A 13,173-nucleotide genomic window follows, 5' to 3' on the forward strand; every position below is an offset into this window, starting at 1 on the left:
CACAGTAAGACCATGTTTTACCTTGTACCTGTAATGGAGTACTTGTAGGGCATTGTAGTCTAATGCCCTTGTAAGATTAGGTGAAGTCACCTCATTTTCCAGTATGTCTCCAGATAAGGAGGTGTGACACTAAGTTAATGTGTAAGTAAAACAAGAACAACGAAAAAACCTCAAACCAGAAGACTTAATGCATTTGCTCCCAATAGGTCCATGCTCTTCAGATGGCTTTTGTGAGCCATTAGAGTGCATTAATAAATAAAGCCACGACAGGCTTCCATTAGCTTTCATGTGTCACTCCTTGATGAGTGTTGTATTTTGAAAAGGAGAGGATATGAATACAGGATGGCGGTTAAATATAAATCTTAAGAATTTCAACTATAACTCAGAAGATTTCTGTATGCTTGATTAAATTCACAGGTTGTCTCCTACTAGTCATTTAGTAAACAGTAGTCATCTCAAGTAATGTCTTTTTTATTATCTAGTTACTTAAATTGACCTCAGTGCATGTAGCTGTTTGTATGCTGAGGGAATAATGTTGCCAAATCAAATGCCCCCATTTGTATATTTTTTGATTCCATAGCACCAGAGAATGGTGTTTTTCTGCAGTATGACTGACTAAAATTGGAAAGCTTTCCTTTATGTAAACCTGGAAATCTTCAATAAGTTACAACATTATCAAGAAAAAAGTAACATTAAAACATAAAAAGACACTGACTGCAATTAAGTATTGTTCTCTAAAATTTTTGTTTGCTGTTGGGGAGTACATTTTTGACATAGGGAAATGAATATCTCCTTACAATGTGTTAGGATCCCTTGACTGCAGAGGCAAGGAAGATCTTCATTACCTAATGCCTTTTTTGCGGGGGGGAGGGGGCTGTTTGTTTGTGTTGGTTTAGCTCAGGTGTAGTTTCAGTCCAGTTTGCCTGTGATTTACAAGGTAGAATGAATGGGTTGTTTGGTCCTTCTTGGCCTTTAGTAAAGCCCGCTAAAGTCCATGGAAAAAGGGTCTCTGTTCTCATGACTTTGATTATCTTGACAGTGTGTGTGTGTATAAATACACATTTATCCTTTGTAATCATCAAATCCCTTTTCCAAGTCCTTGGCTGTGTTTTTCTGAGGTGGGGGTTGGGTTTTTTGGTTATTTGTTTTTTGGAAATACATTACTGGTTAACTTTTTTTCTTAGAGATTGCAAAGACCTCTTTGAAGGTGTGTCAGTTGTTCTCTTACTCTTGCAGTAACGATATCAAGATCCATTAGAAACATGGATAGAGAAAAGAATTTTTAAAAATTGGTTTATGTATAACTAGATTTCTAATAAAGTGTATGTGGTGTCTTCTAAAAGAACCATGATGTTCCAGTCTATTTAAAAAAAATTAAAACTTCAAAGCTATGGTTAGAATAGGAGACGTACCTTACTTGTGTAAATTCTATACCTTGCATTTTAGCAGATTTCTCTGTACTGCCAAAAACAAAATTACCCTTGCAACAATCCTTTTAAGAAAAAAGACCAAAAAAAAAAGGCTTTTCATGTTTTGAAAAATAAGGATTACCATATCCAGCTCTGATTTTTTCAAATTACTTTTCATCACAACTGTGGTAGATATTGTTGTGTGGATGCATATTGCACCCAAAAAATTGCATGTCTTCTGCATAATCTGGGATGTATCATGTTCTAAAATTAAGCATTGCTATTTCAAGTTTTTGACTTCAATTGCTCTAAGCCCCAGATCACCACAAATACATGAGGGAACATAAGATAGCTAGATGGGTGAACACGTTACATAATGAGGATTTAAAATATCAAGGGACCCTATTTGCTAGGAAAATACCTTTTTTTTTTTCTTTTCTCCCTTTCTCTTGTCCACTTGGGGAGGGAAGTAAATCAACTGTTTGGTCCAAATTATGTTTAATGCAGAACTCCAGAATTCCACTCTGTTCAGTTTCCTAAAACAAAAGATTATTCTTTTTATGAAGCTTGTACATAATATGCAGTGCTAAATAACATCAATCTCAGTAAAAATATTGCAGTATTCAATGTACTCTGAAGTAGGAAGATTGCAAGCAAAATGTTTTGTCATTATATAGATTACTTTGTTGGTATTTAAAAAAACCCTAAAAATTCAGGTTACATGTCTGGTATAACAAGTTTCTGTGACTTGATTGGAATTAGGTAAAGTTTGCACTTAGGACAGAAATTTAAGTAATATAATGGAAAAGCAAATGTCTGCATATCTGTAACTCAGAACAGTAAATTTTATTGTCTGAACCTCTTTGTTTTGTTGGTTGGATTTGAATTTGGTTTGAGTAGTGATAATTAAATCCAGATTATAGACTTGGTCCAAAAATAGTTATTACAATACATGTTACACTGTTATCTGAATATTTTCAGTCCTGACAGGTAAAAGGTAGTAAGATTTGATTAGCTATGGGAGATTAAAATTTCATATTAGTGTTGCTGAAATTATTTTGAGATGTCAAGCTATTCTGGCCTGCAGTTGAGAAACATATTTTAGCAGTTACATGCTGAAATAGATAGTGTGTAAGATGAAGGATACAATTAGCTTCCATTTGTGTAAGACAAAGGATACAATTAGTTTCCATTCGTTCTTAGTCTGCTTATTTTGTTCATCTAATTCAGGTCCATTTTCTAAACTACCTTTAGGGGAAAAGAGAAGTACCTGGATCTTTATGATGGAGGCTTAGGATGGGATGTAGTCTTTTAAGAGTCTGATTCATAAATATTAATTGTATTCAAAGCTATAAATTAGTCTCTTGGAATCACTAGAAGGGCTTGAATTTTTCTGATAACTCTTCTGGGTTACCTATAATTAATATTAAGCAGCTGTAATTATTGTATTTTAGCCTAACAGTCTGCAAGTAAAGAGTATGAATTGGTTGTTCACAGTATATAAATGTAGAGTTTGCATATATTGCTTCACAAAGCAGCTAAGTTATTGTCTCACAGATACATTTGAAACTCATTAAAGTCTTAAAGAATATTTGTGTAATGTTATGTTTAAAATCATGACAAATGTCTATTGAAATTTGGATTAGCTATTTCTATGTACATGACTTCACTTGTAGAAGTATTCAAGAACTATGTATGTTTCTTGTCAACCTTAGTCAAGTTACTCATCTAAAGAAGATCACTCACCAAGCACCTCAAGCTAATTTTTATTTTGTTTAAGTGATAAATGAGCTTTTGATGGCTATAATCTCTTTCTTGGATGCACACGACATGATACACAATGAAACATTTCCCTTTCTGCAAGGAAGAGGAGTTAGTGTCATTGCACAAAAGGATTAAAATCTGTTCTGAAAATCAAGTCTTCTTTTCTGTGTGTTTAACATTATATATCATTCCAGCCTGGGTCAAAGGAAACTGTTACAACAGAAAATTTTGCAGACTGTCTAGCTGGCCAGATGGGGTTGTAGATGTATGTAGATAAATCAATAGATAAATGCAAACTTAAGGTTGAATAGATATTAGCTGAATCAAGCATGGGATGTTTCCAAAAATACAGAGGGATATGTATAAAATCCATTTTTTAAAATCCAAGATAAAATTACTACTTTCCTTTTCTCTTTCAAGTTGCCAGCTAATAAAGATGCCTTCCGAAAGACATGGAACCCTAAGTATACGCTACGCAGTCATTTTGATGGAGTGCGAGCATTAGCTTTTCATCCTGTAGAGCCTGTGCTGGTTACAGCCTCTGAGGACCATACTCTAAAACTCTGGAATTTGCAGAAAACGGTTCCTGCCAAAAAGCAAGTATTTGGGATTTTATAAAACATCAGTTGTGTTTTTCATTTGTGTTTTATATGCCTTTGAAATTTATTAAACTCTTATAGTTTCAAGTTTTTCAGTAGAGATTTCATGTGGTATAATAACTCTTCTTTTTCTTTCAGGAGTGCCTCTTTAGATGTAGAACCCATCTACACATTTAGGGCCCACATGTGAGTGTTTGACATTATTCATGGCTGATAAATAGATTGTCATTCATAACAATAGATTCTGTCCTGTAGGCAGTTACCAATCAGCTTTTTTCTGTCTCTCAATAGTGGACCGGTATTGTCATTGGCAATTAGTTCCAATGGAGAGCAGTGTTTCAGTGGTGGTATTGATGCAACCATCCAGTGGTGGAACATGCCTAGCCCTAATGTGGATCCATATGATACCTATGGTAAGTACCTTTTAAAAGATAAACAACTTCTGACCGTTGTCTTGAATGCTATTTTTCTACTTGATGTTAATCTATTTTCTAGAGCTTTTATGAAATATTACAGCCATTTTTCAGCTAGACTGTGTGTTTTCAAGTACTTACGTATGGCAAACATTAGGTAGTTATTCCTGCTTGCACTGATGATGTACTTTGTGTAGAAGAGTAGTAGGGAGATCTAACAATTCCTAAGATTTATGCAGTAAAGAAAAAAATAATCATAATTTATATTTTTGACAAGCAAAATATTTTAAACTAGAATTACAACTTCTTAATGATTATTCGTTTCTTCTGATGGAAATTTGCCAGAAAACTATGGTGTGCTCAGATTCTGTGTCCCATGTTTCTGACTTGCATCGCAAGTCCCTAACATTTCTCTTAGAAGATTTAGATTTTAAGAGAATCTCTTAGATTCTCTTAAAGATTTAGATATCTTTCATTTTAGATGTCTCTAAAATTAAATAGCTGATAACTGCTTGGAAAACTCTACATAGATTTTAAAATCCTCTATAAAAGGTAACTATAAAGCATCAGGGAGATGAAAATAAGTTTCCCAGCTCCACAAGAAAAAAATAGTCCTGTTTTTATTATTAGTGTGCTTGAGAGGTTTAGACCATACCTATGTGTCAGCAGAGTATGCTGAATAAAAACTGCATCAAGTCAGCATCCAGTGTTAAAGTGGAAAGCTGATTTTCTGCACCTGTACGAAGGAAGGGCTGTGATCAAGCATCTTTAAGGCGTTGAATTTAAAAGGAAGAAATAAGAGAGGAGGTGGTAACAAGAGTGTATCATTCTGGGAAAAGGGACATAGTTGTTTGTGGGGGTTTTTTTGTTGCCTGGTTTGGTAGGGTTTTTTAGTTTGAGTTTGTTTGTTTTCCTGATTGGTTGGTTGGTTTTTTGGAGGAAGATGGCAGTGGTTGCGCAGAATGACTTGTGCAATATTCTGGCTGTTGCTTGAACAGGAAGGGCAGGGGGAACATACAGCTGGTTTATGTGGAATTTAATTTATTTTGAGGTACAAGAAATACTTAATGCTTCTTCACTAAAATGGTTTCCTTTCTGAACTTTTTTTTCCAGAGCCAAACGTTCTAGCTGGCACATTAATTGCTCACACAGATGCAGTCTGGGGTCTTGCTTACAGTGGTGTAAAGAATCACTTACTCTCTTGTTCAGCAGATGGCACTATTAGGTTATGGAACCCACCAGAAAAAAATCCCTGTATTTGCACTTACAACGGAGAGAAAGGTAACTTTTTGCAGTGGTTTTGAAAATCTGTTATGAGGCAGCTGATGATGCATCCAGGCTCATTATCTCCATATATCCAAATTAGGTAACAGCTAAAAGAATAACTTGTAATCAAATAACCATGGTTCTGTAGCATTACTTTAAAGAAAATAGTAAATATCTTCTTCAAGTATGATCTTAAATGTTTAAACTGTCAGGAATTTTTAAAGTGTTTTGTTCTTTCTAAAAGATTTTTTTTTTGCCCTTTTAGAGCATGGAATACCCACATCAGTTGACTTTATAGGTTGTGACCCTGCTCATATGGTGGCATCTTTTAACACTGGCAGCACAGTCATCTATGATTTAGAAACATCCCAGTCAGTGGTAATGTTTTCATCACAAGTAGAATCTGGTAAGTGGAGCTCTTCTGTAATAAATACCCATCTTGAATGAGGTACCTGTTGCATTATTGTGGTACCTCATTGTATGGTGTAGTAAAGAAAAAGGTTTCACTCCTCTGCTGCATCATTCAGTTTGAAAGGTGGTTAGATGCTTGGAACAAACACTGTGGAAAGGTGTTCTAACCCATCTATTCTGCTCTTGTGAAACCCTGCCTGGAGTGCTGGTCCATCTCTGGGGCCCCAGCATAAGAAGGACACAGACCTGTTGAACTGAGTCCAGAGCAAGGTTTTTGATGATCCCAGAGGTGGAGCACCACTCCTGTGAAGACAGGCTGAAAGGCTTGGGATTATTCAGTCTGGAGAAGCTTCTTGACAGATACTATTGTGATCTTCCAGTCCCTAAAGGGGCCTACAAGAAACTTGGAGAGGAGCTTGTTTGTACAAGGGCAGGTGGTGACAAGAAAAGGAGGAATGGCGTCAAACTGAAAGAGAGTAGGATTAGATTAGATATTAGGAAGAAGTTCTTTACTGTGAGAGTGGTGAGACACTGGCACAGGTCACTCAGAGAAATTTGGGATTCTCAGTCCCTGGGAAATGTTCTAGGCCACATTGAATGTGGCTTAAAACAACCTGGTTTAGTGGATGGCGGCCCTGCCTTTGGCAAGAGGGATTGGAACTACGTGATGTTAAATGTCCTTTCCAGCCATTTTATGATTCTGTTAGCAGGATTTGAAAGTAGTTAGAGGTAGTCAAAGCAACAGTTACTGTTCCCTAAGATTTCTTAAGATTCAGTTTTCTGATTTGTATATTAAACCACAGTTTTCATTGCATAAGATTGTAGTGGAGGATATTAAGACAAGTAGGTGAATAATAGGTGAATTAAACAGAATATTTAATTCAGTGTAGAATTCTGCACAGGTTGGGATTAAACACAGTTTCTGGTGGAACTTTACAGAATTCCTGTTGCTGCAAATAAAGTGTTACAGAGAGGTAGCTCATAAAGAATTAATTGCATTTATTTGATGAAACTGTGTATGGAGGAGACTTCTTTTTGTGAAGCTCTGAAAGCGTTTCATAAGGAAAACCTCCAGTTTCTGCTCATTCCTTTCTATAAAATGTCATCTAAAAGAATAGTGCAAGGGGAGAATCTGCTTCTCCCTTTAGTTAGTGTAGTTTACTTTAATAATTAAACTTACAGACTTCAACACAGGTTACAGAACTGTGTAAAAGCTATCTTATAGATACCTTCTGCAAAGCCTGATGTTCAAGTGAGAAGGAACATCACAATTTGGAGAAATACATTTTCTAGTTTGACAAGAGACTTTCAAATAGATTCAAGAAGAATTAAGCACAGAAATTAAGATACCAAGATAGTTTTTTAAAAAGAGTACCCTGTAGACTTCTAAAGAGGTTCTAAACCAATCATTGTTTTAAGTTGAAGTCAAAAATATATCTGACAGAATCTAAGAGGGTTGGGTTGACTTCAGTTACTTGGATTCTCTGGTCTCGTAGGTGTCCCTTCCAACCCAAACCACTCTGTACTTCTGTCTTCCCCCCCCAGCCCCCAAACTAAATATTTTTTGATGCAGTTGTAAGAGCTGTGTGCTAAACATACATTATTCATGCTGAAGTTTGTTTCTACTTGGCTACTGCTACATTACAGTACTTGCTGGGTTTTATCTCTCAAAAATCTTTCCTGGGTGTAAACTACTTATGAGCTTTAACCTTACAGTGCTTTGGCTAGTTGTACCTCAGTTTTCCCCATCCTGTGAAGCAAGAAGCTTTATTTCTTAGGAGATCCACTGGTCCTAAGATACTACTTACATAATGTTAATTAATACTGTAATTTAAAGTGTAATGCTAAAATACTGTCATTTTAACTTTATCATTTTCTTCAAGGCAGATACATTTTCTTTTATTTTATTTCCAGGTGTACAATCAAATAATCATATTAACAAGGTAGTAAGTCATCCCACACTTCCTGTAACTATTACAGCACATGAAGATAGACACATCAAATTTTTTGACAACAAAACGGGTAAGGATAAAGAGAACATAACTTTTATATATGAATATGTTTAAAGAAATCTGGATGACATAGGGAGAATCCATTTGTAGAAAACTTACTGCTGATTTAGTCTTACATAAAGCAGAACTTTTGGTATTTCTAAGATTAAACCTTTGCAGTACCTTCTCTGTGAAATAGTGATGCCTGTTGCAATTGTGACTTCAGAAGTCAGAAAACACTCTCAAGGCAGAGATAGTTGTGAGGGACAAGAAAGTGGTCTTTAATTTAGAGCTTTCCTGATTTATAGAGTATGTCTGCTTTCATTTCCATGCTTTTAACTCTAAGCCTGTGTCAGTTGTGTTTTTCAACTCTTAGTAGTAAAAAAGATCACTTAGTACCTATTAGCGCAAGATATAACCCTAAATTCATCGTGGTATGAAGTCCTGTGTTATACTTAACTTGTTGATAAGGTTTATAAAACAGAAATGGATGTGGAAGAAAGAGTGTAAGGAAGGCGATAGGAGAAAGCTGCACTGTCTGTCATGACAAAAACATTAAAATAATTGCAAGAACAAACTTAAACTTCCTATTTGTGAAATTACCTGTCACTTCCTATGTGTTACCTATCAAAGTTGGAAGGAAAAAAAATCAAGGTGACTTTTAAGGAAGCATGTGCAAAACACCTGTTTGAAGTGTGTTTGGTTTGGTCCCAGTAGGGGATGGTGAACTCCAGTAGGTTCCTGGGGGGTTTGTTTTCTAAAGCAAAAGAGCTGGACATTTTTTCCACTTTGCACTTGACATGAACATATGTATTTGAATTGTGGTCATTAATTACATTGTTGTTGCTGAAATTAAGATTTATTGCTTCAAAGAAACAAAGAATAAGGAAAAAAATCTGCATGAAGAAATAATTAAGTCAAAGACAGGAAACAGAGGGTAGAAGTAAATGGTCTTTTTTGTGGAATAAAATATCTGCAGATCTGGAGGGATCAGTAATATTTCAACATAATGAGTCATATGAACAGGGAACAGTATATTGGGAGTTAACTGACATTCATTAATTCAGGTTATTAAACATGAAGGCTGACAAAGAAGAACTGGAGTTCGTAAAAGACATAAAAGGCTAATTAAATTCCATGTGGATAAATTTGAAAGGATACATGTAAGGAAAAATAAACATTGTACTATAAAATAATAATCACTGGGGTAACTGTTCTTACTCAAACTAAAACCTTGGAGTTATAGTAAGGGGTTAGATAAAAATACCAGTTTGTTGCTTAGCAGTCAGAATAGCAAAATGCGTATTAGGAGGGAAAGGAATAAAAGGCAAAAGGGAACATTTTTAATACCTTTGTATGAATACTTTGAATGAAGTCTCCCTTACTTCAAAGGGGATATAGCCAAATTAATATGTTTCAGAGAATGGTTAGAAAGATGATCAAAGATCTTCAGTAGCTTTTAGCTTCTTCAGGAAGAATCTTAGAAATTGAATAGGCTGAGATTCTTCAGGAAGAGGAGCAACTGAACAAAGCTGATTTACCTTCTTCGTGTTGGTCATGATCTTACAGGGGTTTATTTGCTCTCTTTCTCAACCTCATGAACTGAGGTTCAGTTGCTAATCCCCAACAGGTGACAGATTCAAAACAGGAGACAGGCAGTGATTCCTCTGTGCAGTTAAACATTCTGGAACTCCTTCCAAAAAGCATCGTGAGGTACTAAAACACGTTATTAGGAGTCCAGGAACACAGGTCAACGTAAAGAAATTAAAGAGTACTTGAATGCAGAATTAACTGTTCTGGTTTGTGACATAACCAAACAGTTAATTGTGAGAAGCTGGAGAGTATTTTGGGCAAGTATCACCTATAGTTGCCTTATTTTTCTCTCCTAGCCATGACAGAGATAGATGGACCATTGATATGGCTCAGTAAGTCTCATTTTACTAAACTTCATCACCACTCTCCTACTGGGGCAGTTATTAGGACATTTAAGAGACAAAGGTTCTCACATAGTCATTTTAGTTGTTCATTGTTGTTGCTGCCAATAAAGATGACAAGTGGATAAAGATTGTTCACAATGGGAATACCTTTTTGAGATTTATGTGTCATTTGCCCTTATGTTTATACAAGAGTCTGCAGTCGAAACTTAATAATTTCTAATGGAATAGGGCCATAGGACCACTGAAATCTAAATAAGCGTGTTGTCTTATGTTGTGTTAAAGAGGAATGGGTTGATTTTTAAACAAACAGTACTTCACAGGAAATTCACTGTTTATTTTTCTTTTAGGTAAAATGATCCATTCTATGGTTGCTCATTTGGATGCTGTCACAAGTCTAGCTGTAGATCCTAATGGAATCTATTTAATGTCTGGAAGTAAGGGGGTTTTTTTCATATTCTATATGTTTTATATAAATTATCCATTTATGATGCACTTAATTTCTGACAAATATAATCTTTTATTTTTCCTTTCTTTCTTTCCTAAACAGGCCATGATTGTTCCATTAGGTTGTGGAATTTGGACAGCAAGACATGTGTGCAAGAAATAACAGCTCATAGGAAAAAGCTGGATGAATCCATTTATGATGTAGCATTTCATCCATCAAAAGCATATATTGCCAGTGCAGGAGCTGATGCCCTTGCCAAAGTATTTGTGTGACATAGCAGAACAAACCTGCATCATAACAGCAGGTCTGTTTGGACAAAAAAGAGGGAATGCGTCACTGCCATCAATTATAAGGTTACCAATAAGACACTACATCTGATCTGCCTGGGTGAAGGCTCTTAAGTGGGGCAGGTAGAAGTTGGTGAAAAGTCACCACATCCTGAACAATGTCAGGCTCATTCATTTAACTGTAATTACTGTATTTGGGGGGGTGGGGACAAATACAAAAAAGAAAACCAGTATTTGTAGCCTTGACTGGATATGAACTGAGCGTATGTCTGTTCTTTAGGTGTCTTTAAGCAAACGTGGAGTCTGATCTTACAAAAGACTTTTATTTTGGACTCTGTGTGCTGCCTTAGGGTTAGGAATGTGGTGCTCTTGTGGGGGGAAGTGAGCTCCAAGAGTAGCTTTCTTTTCATCTCTTAGTAATCTTCTGTTTATCAGTTGAATGCCACAGATTCCCCTTTTAAACTTTTATTTTGCTTTAAAGAAAAGGAAATTTAACTTAAAATATTTTAGCATTAGTTGCACAAAATGTTTGGATAAAATTCTAGTTTTTATAAGTCTTTTTATATATTTAGCCTGTCACAACAGTGCTCAAGATTGTATTGATAATGTTTTTCTGCATTATAGAACCCTAAAACACAGAGATCTCACTGACCCGCTGCCGTGTAACCACAATCTTCCCTTCTTTTGCCTAATACAGCTCAGCTAAGTCCTTGCTTAAGGATGCTAATTCATCATCATCGCATAACTGTCTTCATAAATAAAGGACTGTAAAATGTGTTCAAATGAAACACAGAGGGGTTAACACCCCTGAATGAACTCTTAAAAAAAAATTAATCTTGGCATCCTATCACTATGTGATATTTTGTACATCTTACTGTATTTACGAGTTTATTTATCAAGGATTACCCATCTTGCTAATGGCCTATTGTTATTTATTTCACTTTTTGTTGGTCTTTATATCCTTTTATGTAGTGTGTTAAAGGGCCCTGTATATCTGTTACGGCACTCTTTGAACAGTCTAAAATAGATGAGAAAAGGGGACATTTGATAATTCTAAAGTTGCAAACCAAGAAATTCTTTTTCCTCTGGTTAAGTACCTGGAGTGGAGTTGATTCCAAAAAAACAATCTTGTTTGAGAACCTTTGGAGTGAAAATTATTTTTATTTGCATTTCAAATAGAATACAAAAGTAGTTAATTCAAGATTCATAAATCTGCTGTGTTTTGACTAGTTACTCCCTGCTTTTATTTTATTTTTCAGATGTGCTTCAGTTTATGGTGTAACTAAAAATTTTGTTTGTGTAATGCATGATTAATACAAAGAAGTATTTTTTCTAGTCTTCCACAAAACTTTTCTGATCAGTTTGCGAGTTTTGATGAGTTTTGTAAGGTTTCTGTTTTACAAACTATGAATCAGCAAATTTTTAAGATTGTACCGCATAGCAAAAGTACAGCTGTTGAAAAATAATGTATATAAAATGCATATAATAAATATTAAATGGTGTACCTGTATGTTACTGTTGGCTACATTATTTTGTGTTGCACAGTTTGAAAGAGTCATTCTACAAATTACTAAATTAGGTCTCAATTTTAGCAAAATGACCATTTGTTTATTACGCTTATAAGCTGCTTTGCTTTTGCAAGATTGTAATAGTTGTCTGGATGTTGAGCAACTGTTCAGTTTCAAGCAGCAGTACCCACATATAAGAACATGTTTCCATGAATTTTTAAAAAATTTTTACAAGAACAAATCGAAAATTGCTGGTGTATTCTTACGGCCCTTCTAAGATCATAATCTCAGTGGTTTTTCATTATCTTTGCATATGAAGTGATTCTGAAGTGATTTAGGAGCCAGAAAGTTACTCTCTTTTTATTTCAAATTGCCACTGAATAGTTGTGCTGAATTAAAAAAAACCAAACAACTAATTTCTAAATGTCTAAAATTTGCCCATATATCTTACCTCTGTCCATTTCTTTCCAAGTCCTCCCATAAAGTTGATGAACAAAAAAACTAAAGGTCAACATTTACCTATTCTGTGATGAGTCACTTCGCTCAAAGCGTATCAGCAGAAACAGTATACCACAATATGAATATTTTCATGTAAAGTAGTATGTTTAGGTATAAATTAACTAAAGCTAGAACATGTTCCTATAAGTGGCTTAACTGCATTGTTCCATGTAAGTTTCCAGTTTTGCAGTAAGAATGTATTTCATGCCATCTCATGTCAAGCAAATTAGAACAAAAAAAAAACAAAAAAAAAAAAAAGGAAAGAGGTGCTCATGATAGGCAGTTATATTTTGGAATTAATTTTGTTTTAGTAATAATGTTGCATTGCTTGAAATGTTACAGTAAATTATAATTGTGTAGGAATTGGAGAATTTTGTCCTTTATCATGAAGATTGAGGTGAGGCCTTCCAGTAATTGCTTGTAGGACACTAAGAGTTTACTTTTGAAAGTAACATTCAGCTGATTTGCACTTTTTGTTCTTTCCAGTCTAAAGCATTCAACTAATCAACAGACAAGAGAGTATTTGAATTTTATTGGAAGTAATTTAATAATCGCCTTTTCTGAAGCCAAACATTGTTTCTGGCAGCTTTTCCAGACTGCTGCATTTTAATGCTTAAATAAAATGTGATTGTTTAATAAACATTA

General features: G+C 35.0%; 1 protein-coding gene across 7 annotated transcripts in view; it reads left to right on the forward strand.

Annotated features, from left to right (window-relative positions):
• STRN3 (striatin 3) overlaps positions 1–13,173 on the forward strand; it is a 60,197-nt gene extending 47,024 nt beyond the window's left edge. For all 7 annotated transcript variants that reach the window (XM_039704814.1, XM_039704817.1, XM_039704816.1 and 4 more), the window contains 8 exons: positions 3,594–3,769; positions 3,911–3,958; positions 4,064–4,185; positions 5,299–5,466; positions 5,717–5,857; positions 7,777–7,884; positions 10,138–10,224; positions 10,338–13,173. In XM_039704814.1, the coding sequence (XP_039560748.1) occupies positions 3,594–3,769; positions 3,911–3,958; positions 4,064–4,185; positions 5,299–5,466; positions 5,717–5,857; positions 7,777–7,884; positions 10,138–10,224; positions 10,338–10,507 (1,020 nt within the window). In that variant the 3' untranslated portion in view covers positions 10,508–13,173. The remainder of the gene's footprint in view (positions 1–3,593; positions 3,770–3,910; positions 3,959–4,063; positions 4,186–5,298; positions 5,467–5,716; positions 5,858–7,776; positions 7,885–10,137; positions 10,225–10,337) is intronic.

This window comes from Passer montanus, unplaced genomic scaffold, assembly GCF_014805655.1.
Source record: "Passer montanus isolate IOZ18808 unplaced genomic scaffold, ASM1480565v1 scaffold18, whole genome shotgun sequence".
NCBI classification, from domain to species: Eukaryota; Metazoa; Chordata; class Aves; order Passeriformes; family Passeridae; genus Passer; species Passer montanus.